At 48.0% G+C, this 14,436-nt stretch overlaps 1 protein-coding gene across 2 annotated transcripts in view; it reads left to right on the forward strand.

Annotated features, from left to right (window-relative positions):
- Nucleotides 1–14,436, forward strand: part of ACAD8 (acyl-CoA dehydrogenase family member 8) — a 597,193-nt gene that overhangs the window by 428,835 nt on the left and 153,922 nt on the right. For both annotated transcript variants that reach the window (XM_032964393.2, XM_076071224.1), the window contains one exon: nucleotides 14,091–14,228. In XM_032964393.2, coding sequence (XP_032820284.1) covers nucleotides 14,091–14,228 — 138 coding nt within the window. The remainder of the gene's footprint in view (nucleotides 1–14,090; nucleotides 14,229–14,436) is intronic.

The following is a 14,436-nucleotide window of genomic DNA, read 5'->3' on the forward strand; positions in this document are numbered from 1 at the left end:
CGGGGGGGGGGGGAGACTGAACGAGCAGCACTTGCATTTAAATTAGACACTTTGGTCAGCTGTGGAATTTTAATACGACATTTCTCTATGTTGACCGTAATTGAAATATCAATGTTTTATCGCACACTCGGCAACGTCCAATTAACTCCTCCCAACCTATGACATTACTTTTGTTTTCTTGGTGCTGTTCGTACATTTATTAAAAAAGGGCCTTTGTGTAGTGCTGTAAAATAAAGGTGTGGCCACTGCTATCCACAGCTATTCTTACATGGGTTAAAAAAAAAACTATCTCTAATTTTCTTACGTAAAATAAGGTTGCAAGCTCTGCTTCACAGAATATTTGAAAGATCCATTGATGTCATTAAAACGTATTGGCTTTTATTCGACAGTGAAATGGTTAATGGACAAAGACGCAATCTGTAATGGTATTCTGACAAATGATCTCTCAGTGACATTTTTTGCGGAATAATTTGCATTTTGTCATTGTGGAATGATCGAAGGGTATGAAAGTGATCCTTTGCACACTATTGCTGTCCTGGTTAATTTGGCTCTTATGCTGGCACAAATGCTTTCTCTTGGGATCAGTGCTTTTGTCTGCGCAGCAGGACACACATTGACTGAAACGTGCAATCTGCAGTCACATTTCATGGTCTAAGGGCACATGGCTTGTATGATGATCATCAGTATTTTATCTTTGAAAATGAGGGCCAAGTACATGTACACTTCAGATATCGGGGGTGATAGAAAAGTATGTGGCGTCTTAAAGAAAACAACTGTTGACCGCAATTAAACTGTGCTCTTTTCTCTGCAGTCCATCGAAGTATTTGCTGCATTGATTTAACAAACCTTGAATCCATGTTCAGAAAGACCTTTTTGGCCTTTCTCCATAACAACTGTTGTGACTTTACGTACGTGCCCTCGACTCCCAATCACAGGTGCTGCGAACTCAAGTTCCAAGCCAGAGTTTATGTAGACTATTATTTACTTGAGATACACTTGCATTTAGACATTGCAATCAATTAAAATTGGGCCGTATTGTTTCCAACTATGTGGGACAGTCAGCAGCGGTTGCCCTCATCATGGGCTGGTTCCCACATTCTGAATGTGGAGCTTCTACTCTGGGGTCAACAATGGAATAAATACCAGCTCATGCTCACAGCAACATGGATATGCTTTTACTTTTTTATGTTCGTTTACGTGACATTGCAGTTATAATTTTGGATATTCCTTTTTTACATTACCGCTAACGTTGACACCTAAGTCACAATAATGCAGTTATGGATGTCCTATTCATAGCAAGGTGCAGGTTGTGCTGCTAAACTAGGTAATAGAGAATGAGGTCACAATTTTTAAAGGGAAGGTGATGTAACATATATAAACCAGTTTCTTGCCCCTTATTGTCATATATTGTGATCCATATTCTGAAGCAACATTTTTTTCTTAATATTGCCTTTTTTAACATGACTTAAGAATAACCCAATGTGCAGAGATATTATTTTATTTCAGGACAATGGATATGAATCACGTACTGAGGAAATAATTTTAACGTTAAACGTGTGATCTTTTTATTGGAATCTTTATAAGGTTTGTGAATCGACAAGGATGCTATAATGAAGAGTTCACGATAATACATGTAAATTATAGCCGTGACATTTTCTGTTTGGTGTTTACGAGGCGAGTTTCCATTGTTACTATATCACTCTGCCACTTAACCTTCTGGGTGTGTATGTGCAAGCGACACAATGGTGCAAAGTGATATGTGATCATTCTTCACTTCATGGACAGGTATCGTGTGTACGCAGTCTGATGCATGTGTTTTCACCACTGGGAAATGTATGGTTTGCTGTCATATGTGTGGTCTTGTGAGAGGTCAATCGTTGATGTTCTGCAGAAAGATAGGCTCCACACTATTTTGTACAAATCAAAAGAAAACAAAACGGGACTCGTTATAAACTGTCTAATAATTCAAATAATTATTTTATTTTGGATTTATCCAAACGTATAATGTCAGAGGAAATGGCATCACATATCACATCACTTCCATAATTTTTCCTCCGTAAAGTGGCATTACAGTGGCAGCTGTCGCTGTACGGCACAGGGTTGACCACCTTGGCCTGCCAACTGACAGTTTACCAATTTGGTACATTTGGACCATGACGCTTGCACAACATGGCTATTTTGTACTCGTTTCATATGTATGTATTGCATGTAGAAATTTTTCGCACCGTACGTAGTCAACCGTGCTAATCGGAGGTGCGGGGGAACGACAACAAACTGAACACAAAACGCAATCACTTTTACCAGCATGAAGAGACGTTAACTTAATACAAAATGTCAATGATTGAAAAATAAAAATAAATAAAACCATTTTCTTAAAGACCATTTACGTGATTCTTTAACTTTCCATTTCTTTCGGAATCGGTGATTGTAGGTTCACTGCTCGCGAGGCAGTTAACTGATACCTACTGAGCTTACCCAGAGAGCATAGCAACATAAATCAATACCGATACAGTAAAGTACTATATTACAGCAATGCAAATGTTTAACTTAAGTTCAACACGAGGGGACTGCTGTGTTCTTTTTCTTTTGTAAGCTTGGGTAAATGATGAAGGTGGTGAGGATTGTTGTGCTCATGGCATTTTAACCACGGCTCTTGACAGTAATAGAGCGTTGTTTACATTTGTTACCTTAAAATGTCATTATTTAGCAAGCTGCGTCAGTTCACTTTATTATAATAATAACGTGACATTTTCTGGCAGTGTGGCACTTGTGTGCATTAACTGTTCCCCATTAAGTTCCTGAAAGTTGATTCTTTAAAACTACGTGACCGTGTAAAATCTGAGATGTCGTCCTAGCAAGTGAAGTTAACGTGCCCACACTTTTAGCAAATAGCACAAGACGGCATAGGGCACGAAAAACAAAGCGCTGCAAACATTGAAACATCTGGTCATGCTCGTGGATTATTAAGCCGTAGATTACTGGTACATGCACCCAAGTGGTGCAAGCCTCACCAGAGGGTGCTCGTTTTACTGATGAACCAACTAATTACAAGTCCTTAGTAGTTAAATTTCGATTTAAAGCTTTCGTGACTGCAGATGAATCCTTAGTAGTTATATAACAGATATTAAATGCATTGATGTTGTCGATTCAGAGAACGTCTCCACTCCAATGAGTGAGGGGTAGTGCCCCATCTCCGTCGAAGGTCCTGAACCATTGGTGACAATCAACTTTAGTTGCCTAAAACTTTAAAGCAGTAGTGGCCACTTGCCGTCTACCGAGCCGCATGCGGCTCTTTAATCCACCACCTGCGGCTCTTTAATCCACCACCTGCGGCTCTTTAATCCACCACGTGCGGCTCTTTAATCCACCACCTGCGGCTCTTTAATCGACTACCTGCGGTTCTTTAATCGACCACCTGCGTCTCTTTAATCCACCACGTGCGGATCTTTAATCCACCACATGCGGCTCTTTAATCCACCACGCGCGGCTCTTTAATCCACCACCTGCGGCTCTTTAATCCACCACATGCGGCTCTTTAATCCACCACCTGCGGCTCTTTACCCACCACGTGCGGCTCTTTAATCCACCACCTGCGGCTCTTTAATCCACCACGTGAGACTCTTTAATCCATCACCTGCAGCTCTTTAATCCACCACCTGCGGCTCTTTAATCCACCACCTGCGGCTCTTTAATCCACCACACGAGGCTCTTTAATCCACTACGTGCGGCTCTTTACCCACCACGTGCGGCTCTTTAATCCACGACCCGCAGCTTCATGGAAGGGGCGTAACGGAGAACGTACTATCACAGTAGTAGCAAAGTGTAATTAATGTCTCCCGTGCTCTGCCGAACACTGTCAATGTATACACACGTATATATACACTTATATATGTAGTGGAGTAAACGATACGCATAGGAATTGGCCACATACAGTACATACAGACAGACAAGGAGAACGGGTCACATGAGGTCGAACAGGTGGTCGAGTCACGGGTGGCGTAAACAACCCGAAGTAATTAAGGGAGTCGTGGCACGAGGGCTGTGATTGGTCGAGAGGCTGTTAGTGTTAAGTGGTGGCGTCTAGAAGTCTGACGAAGGGGACAGGTGCGAGCTGGCGGAAAACGGCCAGCGAGCCACGTGGCAATTAATTAAGGCTAAGAGGGGATAAAACGCGAGGTGATTTGAACGGGAGGAGGAGTTGTTGCTGGGGAGTTGTTGGCGAGAGGTGGAGAGATACGAAGAGGACAGTTGGCAATGTGAGGGAAGAATAGATAGAGAGCTGAACCCAAGAGACAGTAAATAGCGATAGGGAGAGTTAGCGTTAGCGGAGACAGATAGAGTCACTGTGTGTGAATAGATAGATAGAGTCACTGTGTGTGAATAGACAGACAGGATACTGTGTGTGAAGAGATAGAAGAAGAACCACTGTGTGTGGAAGGGAAGTCACTGCGTGTGAAGAGATAGCGGCGATACTGTGTGTGAGGAGATAGAAGAAGAACCACTGTGTGTGGAAGGGAAGTCACTGCGTGTGAAGAGATAGCAGCGACACTGTGTGTGAGGAGAGAGAGGAAGAACCACTGTGTGTGGAGAGGATGTACGGACGATGCTGAGGTGAATCGGAGTGTCCGAGTTGGCGGAGCGCGAAGAGGAGAATTACTGTGTGTACGGAACGATGGAATAAAAGTGAGGTGGAAGAAAGACGGTTGTCGTCCGAGTGAATTCACGGCACTACATTCGGTGTCAGAAAAAGTATGGAACACGCCACGATGTCAAGGAAAGCGGCAAAGAAAAGAAATGTGCCAGTGGACTCGGGCGGCGACAGCGACAACGGCGATTTGCAGCCCGGTCAGATGACCGGCAGTACTCCGGACGGTGACAGCGGTTCGGGTGGTGCTGAAGGCCCAGGATCGCCGGAGGATTGGCGAGTCCTCATGACCCAGTGGGAGGCCAGGATGGAGAAGTTGTCGGAGGAATTCCAGAACTTCTTGACGGAGAACCGCATTCAACTACCCGTACCGGGTCCACCGCCGGAGGTTGCCGCTCAGCCGGAGCGGTTGGAAGATTCTGACGACGAAGATGACCAGTCGGAGGGACCGCCACGACGGCTACACGTACAACGATTTGAGGCCAAAGTGGGAGATTGGACGGCGTTCATGCGAAGATTCCGTGCGGCTTACGAGTTCCTGAATTGGACAGAGAGTGCCGCGTTACGAGCACTGCCGACGGCATTGGATGATGACTCCTTGGCGACTTTTAACGGACTCCCTGCCGCTGTCAGAAAAAACATTGGACGGTGCTATTGCGGCAATGAGGAAGGTCTACGAGCCGCGGTCGGTCGCCAAACGTCAATTTCAACAGAGGAAACGGGAGGCCACGGAGTCCCCCCTGGCATTCCACAGCGCCTTGCTGGCCCTCGCCCAGGTTGCGTACCCCGCGATGGACGAGGAGGGCTGGGACTCCCTGCTGCAAGAGAAGATGTTACAGCTGGCGAAGGAACTGAAAGTCGTCTTGTCGCTCCCGGACAAGGATGATGACGACGACGTGTCATCGTTGCCGATCGCCAGGAACATACAAGTCAACCTTGACATACGAGACGAACCAGCGGCGGCGGTGGCGCAGCCGTCGCTGACGACCCCTGCCGGGGCTGCGAGCACGGTGGCGGTGGTGGTAGACGAGACGCCGCCGATGGCAGCGGCGGCCGGGGTGTCGACCGGAGAACGACGGCGTTGTCCCGAGGTATATGGAGACGGCGTGCATCGGACATGCTACGAGTGCGGGCGGAGGGGTCATCTCGCCCGCGATTGCTGGAGACGGAGAGGTGGTCCTCCGTGGGCGCCGAACAACTACAGCGAGCGGTTCCCCCAGGACCAAGGATCCCGGGTGAGTCGAGATGCATTCAATACACGGCCGCCCTATCCACATCACTCATCCGCATCATCTCAACCGTATTCATCGGGTTCGGATAGTACGCATGGCCGGGATACGTGGGGCGCGTTGGTACATCGTGTGTTGGGGGCCGCGCCGGGATCGTCGGATGTGATGGCATGTATTCAAGGTGTTATGGTATGGGTTATTGTAGATACCGGGGCGTCGGCAACTCTCATTTCGTTGCAAACTTTTCGGTCGCTGCCGACGTCGCCTGGATCGTTAGCGCCAGTGGAAGGGCCATGTGTAGTGGCAAACGGGGGTAGTTTGGGCATTATGGGCTGCGTGGTTGCGACAATTCAAATTGGGGAGGTTATTGTGACAGGAAGTGTTTTGGTTTCAACGGCCTTGGCGGTACCGTGTTTGTTGGGCACAGATTTCTTGCAAAAGATGCCAATTAAGATTTCAGTGCAAAAAGGTTGTTTGGAATTACCGTCGGGGAGATATATGAAATTTTTGGGGACGCCTTCGAAATTTGCGGTGGCGAACGCTGTGGTGCAGGCCGTGGTGAGCCGCACCGTGCGCGTCCCGCCTGCATCGCAAATATTGGTACCGCTACGGTTAAAGAAGGAATTGCCTTGGGATGAGCTACAGGAGGGAGTGCTGTTGACACCCTCAAATGCTGTGTCGAGAATGCCCACCGTGGTAGGAGCTTTGACAATAATACCAACATATTGTGATCCCTTCATTCAAATTGTAAACGCGGGGCACGAAGAGGTTGTTATTCAAGGGGGCACTACGTTGGCGCACGCAACGGGTGCGCCGGGTCCAGAAACAAAAACATGTTTTGCTACGGGACAGGATGAAATGTTGTAAAGGGAGGAGGACGATCTGGAATGGTTAAGGGATCTTTACAAACAAAACCCAGAGTTATTGCTGCGTTATTTGCATGCGTTGCTAGTGGAATTTAAGGATGTGTTCAGTTCAGGGAAATACGACGTGGGTCGAACGACGTTGTTGCAGCATCGTATTGACACGGGGAACGCACCCCCGATCAGGTTAAATTCGCATCGTGTAGGTCCTCTTGAGAAAGAATGTATTCGGCGATCTGTTGATGAAATGCTAGAGCAGGATATTATCGCCCCATCGACCATCCCGTGGGGAGCCCCTATTGTCCTCGTTAAAAAACGTGATGGAACCATGCGATTTTGTGTTGACCATCGGAAATTGAATAAAGTTTCGGTGGCGGAAGCGTACCCGCTTCCACGAATTGACGATTCACTGGACGCCCTGTCCGGCGCCATAATCTTTTCGACCCTCGATTTGTTGTCAGGCTTTTGGCAATTGCCCCTGGATAAGGAGTCAAGACCTAAAACGGCATTTCGGACACCACAAGGATTGTATCAATTTAACGTGCTCCCGATGGGACTCCACTCAGCGCCGGCAACCTTCCAGCGATTAATGGAACTCGTGTTGTCGGGCCTGCAGTGGGAGTCATGCTTGATATATTTAGATGATGTGATTGTTTTCAGTAGGAATTTCGATGAACATTTGCAACGGCTGCGCGCCGTTTTTGGCAGAGTGCGGCGCGCCGGATTGAAATTTAAACCACAGAAGTGCCAATTGTTAAGAATATCGGTGAAGTATTTGGGGCACGTCGTTAGCGCGTCAGGAGTGGCCACTGATCCGGAAAAGACGAGTTGTGTGCGAACATGGCCAGTGCCGAAAACAGCAGGGGAAGTGCGTAGCTTTGTGGGCTTTGCGTCGTATTATTGGCGGTTCGTTAAGGATTTTGCCACGATTGCTCGACCATTGCATACGCTGACCGGGAAAGGTGTGAAGTTTCAATGGGGGATTGCTGAACAAAAATCGTTTGAAGCGTTGCGGGCCGCACTGGCGGACGCACCGCCGTTGGGATACCCGGATTTTACGAAGTGATTTATACTTGACACGGATGCCTGTGATACGGGCATAGGCGCGGTTTTGTCACAAATGGTTGATGGCGTCGAGAGAGTGGTGGCATATGGCAGCCGGGTGTTATCGCCGGCGGAGCAAAAATACTGTGTGACGCGTAGGGAATTATTGGCGATTGTCCATTTTGTGCGCCAGTTTTGACCGTATCTATACGGCAGGGAATTTTTGATCCGCACTGATCACGCGGCGCTACAGTACTCGCTGCGCGTGGATCAGCTGTCGGGGCAAATGGCTCGCTGGCTTGAGACCCTCCAGGAGTACTCTTTCACGATCCAGCATAGGAAAGGAACGCACCATGTAAACGCGGATGCTTTGTCGAGGTTGCCGCGACCGGCTGAGACGTGTCGGTGCACAGAGGGCTCGCTGCGTTGTGGCCCGCCGCTGCAGGAGGTTCCGCAAACGGTCGCTGCAGCGGGTTCGGGGGTGCCAGGGATAATCCCTGGAGCAGAAATTGGATTGTTGGGGTTGTCATTGAAGCAGTGGAAGCAACTGCAGGTGGAAGATTACTCGCTGACCAGGATGAGGCTGTGTGCCTCTCGTTCAAGGGGATCGGAGGATCGCCCATTTTTGATGTGAACGGAGGGGTTGCTTGTTCGCTGGGATGTGGAAGCACAAAAATGTTGTATTGTTGTCCCGAGGGTGTTGCGGGGGAAACTGATTAACGAGATACATGAGAAATTGATGCATCTGGGGGAGAAGAAGACCGCGTTGACGGTGGGGAGTGAATTTTACTGGCCGGGAATGTTTAACGATGTGAAACAGCATGTAAAAGCGTGTCAGCAATGTGCACGGAGGAAAGCGCCAGCACGGCCATATCGTGTCCCTTTGCAATCGATTCAAGTTTCGAGAGTGAACGAAATTGTGGCACTGGATATTTTGGGTCCGTTCCCCGTCACCCCCCGAGGGCACAGATATTTACTCGTCGGGGTGGAATACTTAACTCGTTGGCCGATGGCATGGCCGCTAGTGGACCAGTCAGCGACGTCGATCGCTGAGGCTTCTTGAAAGGATACGTATTAGATAAGGGGACCCCGGAACATTTGCTTACTGACCAAGGCAGAAATTTTTCATCGAAATTGATTAAGAACGTGTGTGACTCGCTGGGGACCAAAAAGATCCGGACGTCCCCGTACCACCCGCAGACTGACGGGATGGTCGAGCGGCTGCATAGGACGCTGACGTCCATGCTTTGTCACCAAGTAAACACCGCTCAAGATGATTGGGATCTGCATGTTGCAGCGACGCTGGCCGCGTATAGATTGGCCCCGCATGCCTCAACGGGGTACTCGCCATTTTTCTGATGTATGGATGGGAACCGGAAGCGCCGGCTATTGTAAAATTGGGGATTCGGAAACGGGAGAAATCTACGACGGTGCCTGCTCCAATGCAGGTGGCTTTGGACCGTCTAAGGGAAGCCCGAGAGGCTGCATTGCAAAATACGGCACGACGACAAGCCGCTAACGAAAGATTGTTCGGCAGGCAGCGGCCACGAGAGCCGTGGAGTGTTGGAGATAAAGCCTGGTTGCACTGCCCCATGGTGCCGGTGGGAACGTCCCCGAAGTTTCACCGTCCCTGGCAGGGGCCCGTTGATATTGTGGAGGTTTTACGGGATCAGAGTGTGCGAATAAAATTCGGTCGTCGGACATGGTTTGTTCACCCGTCGCGCCTGAAGAAATTTGTGTTACCATATGATGCGTCATCCCCCATCCGAGAGCGGCCTGTATTGGATGTGTCCGACGAACCTGTGGGGAGGTCACAAGTGCGCGTGTCCCAGAGATCTGCCCCCCGTGTGCCTGCAGGATCACCCTTTTTGGGCAGGGTTACCGACCGGACGCCGATTGAACGGCCACGGATCGGGACCAATGGCCGTCCCGACCGTGAACGACGGACAGCCCCGCCAGCTGAGTGTCGCTGGGACAGGGATGGGCGCAGGGTTCATTGGCAAGACGAACGAGGCCCTCCCTTACTGCAGGGTATCCCGGGCAGGGGAGATGGACCGGCAGCGGGATCCCGTTCCAGGAAGAATACAATACATTGACTTTGGGGGTTGGGAATTCTGTATAAAGGTGTTGTGTGCGTGTCGTTGTGTGGTTGTACAAAATGGTTGTGTATTGCAAATGCGTTATGTATATATGTTGTCATCGTTCCGTCCGCTTCACTCCACTACTCCAATTCGAGTATATCGTAGCTGGGGACAGCTAGGTTCTTTCATCACGGGGGGGGGGGTGATGTACTGGAGTAAACGATACGCATAGGAATTGGCCACATACAGTACATACAGACAGACAAGGAGAACGGGTCACATGAGGTCGAACAGGTGGTCGAGTCACGGGTGGCGTAAACAACCCGAAGTAATTAAGGGAGTCGTGGCATGAGGGCTGTGATTGGTCGAGAGGCTGTTAGTGTTAAGTGGTGGCGTCTAGAAGTCTGACGAAGGGGACAGGTGCGAGCTGGCGGAAAACGGCCAGCGAGCCACGTGGCAATTAATTAAGGCTAAGAGGGGATAAAACGCGAGGTGATTTGAACGGGAGGAGGAGTTGTTGCTGGGGAGTTGTTGGCGAGAGGTGGAGAGATACAAAGAGGACAGCTGGCAATGTCAGGGAAGAATAGATAGAGAGCCGAACCCAAGAGACAGTAAATAGTGATAGGGAGAGTTAGCGTTAGCGGAGACAGATAGAGTCACTGTGTGTGAATAGATAGATAGAGTCACTGTGTGTGAATAGACAGACAGGATACTGTGTGTGAGGAGATAGAAGAAGAACCACTGTGTGTGGAAGGGAAGTCACTGCGTGTGAAGAGATAGCGGCGATACTGTGTGTGAGGAGATAGAAGAAGAACCACTGTGTGTGGAAGGGAAGTCACTGCGTGTGAAGAGATAGCGGCGACACTGTGTGTGAGGAGAGAGAGGAAGAACCATTGTGTGTGGAAGAGGATGTACGGACGATGCTGAGGTGAATCGGAGTGTCCGAGTTGGCGGAGCGCGAAGAGGAGAATCACCGTATGTACGGAACGATGGAATAAAAGTGAGGTGGAAGAAAGACGGTTGTCGTCCGAGTGAATTCACGGCACTACATATACAGTGAGGGAAAAAAAGTATTTGATCCCCTGCTGATTTTGTACGTTTGTCTACTGACAAAGAAATGATCAGTCTATAATTTTAATGGTAGGTTTATTTGAACAGTGGGAGACAGAATAACAACAAAAACATCCAGAAAAACGCATGTCAAAAATGTTATAAATTGATTTGCATTTTAATGAGGGAAATAACTATTTGACCCCTCTGCAAAACATGACTTAGTACTTGTTGGCAAAACCCTTGTTGGCAATCACAGAGGTCAGACGTTTCTTGTAGTTGGCCACCAGATTTGCACACATCTCAGGAGGGATTTTGTCCCACTCCTCTTTGCAGATCTTCTCCAAGTCATTAAGGTTTCGAGGCTGACGTTTGGCAACTCGAACCTTCAACTCCCTCCACAGATTTTCTATGGGATTAAGGTCTGGAGACTGGCTAGACCACTCCAGGACCTTAATGTGCTTCTTCTTGAGCCACTCCTTTGTTGCCTTGGCCGTGTGTTTTGGGTCATTGTCATGCTGGAATACCCATCGACGACCCATTTTCAATGCCCTGGCTGAGGGAAGGAGATTCTAACCAAAGATTTGACGGTACATGGCCCCGTCCATCGTCCCTTTGATGCGGTGAAGTTGTCCTGTCCCCTTAGCAGAAAAACACTCCCAAAGCATAATGTTTCCACCTCCATGTTTGACGGTGGGGATGGTGTTCTTGGGGTCATAGGGAGCATTCCTCCTCCTCCAAACACGGTGAGTTGAGTTGATGCCAAAGAGCTCCATTTTGGTCTCATCTGACCACAACACTTTCACCCAGTTGTCTTCTGAATCATTCAGATGTTCATTGGCAAACTTCAGATGGGCATGTATATGTGCTTTCTTGAGCAGGGGGACCTTGCGGGCGCTGCAGGATTTCAGTCCTTCACGGCGTAGTGTGTTACCAATTGTGTTCTTGGTGACTATGGTCCCAGCTGCCTTGAGATCATTGACAAGATCCTCCCGTGTAGTTCTGGGCCGATTCCTCACCGTTCTCATGATCATTGCAACTCCACGAGGTGAGATCTTGGATGGAGCCTCAGGCCGAGGGAGATTGACAGTTATATTGTGTTTATTCCATTTGCGAATAATCGCACCAACTGTTGTCACCTTCTCACCAAGCTGCTTGGCAATGGTCTTGTAGCCCATTCCAGCCTTGTGTAGGTCTACAATTCTCGTTCCTGACATCCTTGGAGAGCTCTTTGGTCTTGGCCATGGTGGAGAGTTTGGAATCTGATTGATTGATTGCTCCTGTGGACAGGTGTCTTTTATACAGGTAACAAGCTGAGATTAGGAGCACTCCCTTAAAGAGTGTGCTCCTAATCTCAGCTCATTACCTGTATAAAAGACACCTGGGAGCCAGAAATCTTTCTGATTGAGAGGGGGTCAAATGCTTGTTTCCCTCATTAAGATGCAAATCAATTTATAACATTTTTGACATGCGTTTTTCTGGATTTTTTTGTTGTTATTCTGTCTCTCACTGTTCAAATAAACCTACCATTAAAATTATAGACTGATCATTTCTTTGTCAGTGGGCAAACGTACAAAATCAGCGGGGGATCAAATACTTTTTTCCCTCACTGTATATAAACTTATATATACATATATACACTTATATATACACACATATACACTGGGCTCTTTGCAGAACTCGAGTACCTTTTTGGCTCTTGGTCTGTTAACCGGTTGGCTGCTCTAAACGTTTAAGGTAAAGCTGCAGCCCTGCAGTGACTTGCTCGTGTGGCTGCAGGCAGAAAGGCCTCTACTAGAGGGAGCTCTGGGGAGCACCTGTCCAGAGGATATCTGGCCTCACGCTTCCACTCTGGCCACACACGCAGTCAACTTGTCGTCATGACTGTATTGGTACCACAGATCTCATTCCATGATTAAAATACTTTGGTCCTGGCCATTATATATATTTAAAGTTCATTATTGAATACACTCCTTGGTTATGGCATCCTACATTTTGGTATTCTGAGTTTGGCAAAAAAAAAGTGTAGAACCCTATTTAAATTTATAAACAAAATATTCAACCAAAATACTTTACCGCCTTATTTCATGTGTTTTTTATTATGCACCTTTACCCAAGAAAGCATCGCAAATTGTGAGAGTCTCAACAGACTTTTTCAGGAGGGTCCTGCCAAGTTTTCACAGTGTGGGGGGGGGGGGGGGGGGGGCGATGCTGCTGCTGTTTCATCCCAATTGAGTAATGTGTAGGTAATTTTTCAGCAATGGGATTTTGGCCAATGCCCAGTTGCATTGGATGTTTTTTTAGAGTTATGTATAATGTATTTTATAGCAACACAAATATAACAAATACCCATTTTAAAGTATATTGATTTAACAAGAAGTAAATCAACTATACCTGGTAGGATTAGGTCATATATGTATCAGCATTATAGTTTTCCAAATGTATTTTGTTTAATCAGGTGATAACTCAAGAGACAATGGTAAGAGCTTAACGTACTATGCTACGAAACCTAGTTCCAAAGTTCAATTCCCGGCCAAAGCTAACATCATTGGTGATTATTTGAACCAATGTTGGCCTTCCCCCAGGTCGACTGAGCATTTAATGAGTAGCTGGTGCAGTGTGTAAACTTTAGCACTCGGTACACAAAGATGGCTTGGTGTGGTGCTGGCCGCAACCAACCTCTCGTGTCCACGTTCACTGTGCCCGCCTTCATTGGCGCTCGCTAACAGAACTTGCCCCAGCAACCTGGGAAAGCTATATGGGGGATCTTAATCACGTGCACTTAACGAGCAGTGGTTCACGGGCAGTGCTATGATCGCGGCAAATGGCATGTGATATCTGAACCTATACCGGTCCTCCTGTACTTCTACTCAGCCTTAAATAAATACCTGTTGCGGCATGTCAACATCAGCACTGCAGAGACAAATGCATCTGTTCATGATAGCTTGTCATTCCCTCATCCGCAGTGGCGGTGTAATTGCCCCTGCACAGGTGTCTGCAGTTGTTCTGCACAGCTCTCCGATGTCCATTCGGGGCTGTACCGTGAGTTGTTCAGACATCGGTACGACCCAACAACTCACCGGAGACGTTATAATTAGGTGTTTCGCACAACGGCAGTCGCCTGAAAAATGTATGCAACGGCAAACAGGGGGCCGCGTCTCTTGGTGTGTACTCGTAGGCGTTCATCAGTGGAGGTGGGGAGGCAGACATCTACGTGGTGATGTGTCGCACTGGCGGAAAGGGCGCCAAAGGCATCTCCTGCATCGTGGTGGAGAAGGGAACCCCTGGCCTCAGCTTTGGCAAGAAAGAAAATAAGGTATGTTGAAATAAACGCGACGGTTCCATTGGCCTATGGACATTACTCAGAGCGAGAACGATCCGTAAATTGTGATTTTGACACTTAATTTGGCAGAAATATGGGCATGGGTGGCCGGGTGGCTCAAGGGGGCCTCTATTGATGTACTTCGCTCAGCACATCAATAGAAGCTGGAATTCCCAATCCCAAATTACCAAATTAGCCTTTT

This window comes from Petromyzon marinus, chromosome 32 (assembly GCF_048934315.1).
Source record: "Petromyzon marinus isolate PM22_M1 ecotype Great Lakes invasive population chromosome 32, UKy_Petmar_22M1.pri1.0, whole genome shotgun sequence".
NCBI classification, from domain to species: domain Eukaryota; kingdom Metazoa; phylum Chordata; class Hyperoartia; order Petromyzontiformes; family Petromyzontidae; genus Petromyzon; species Petromyzon marinus.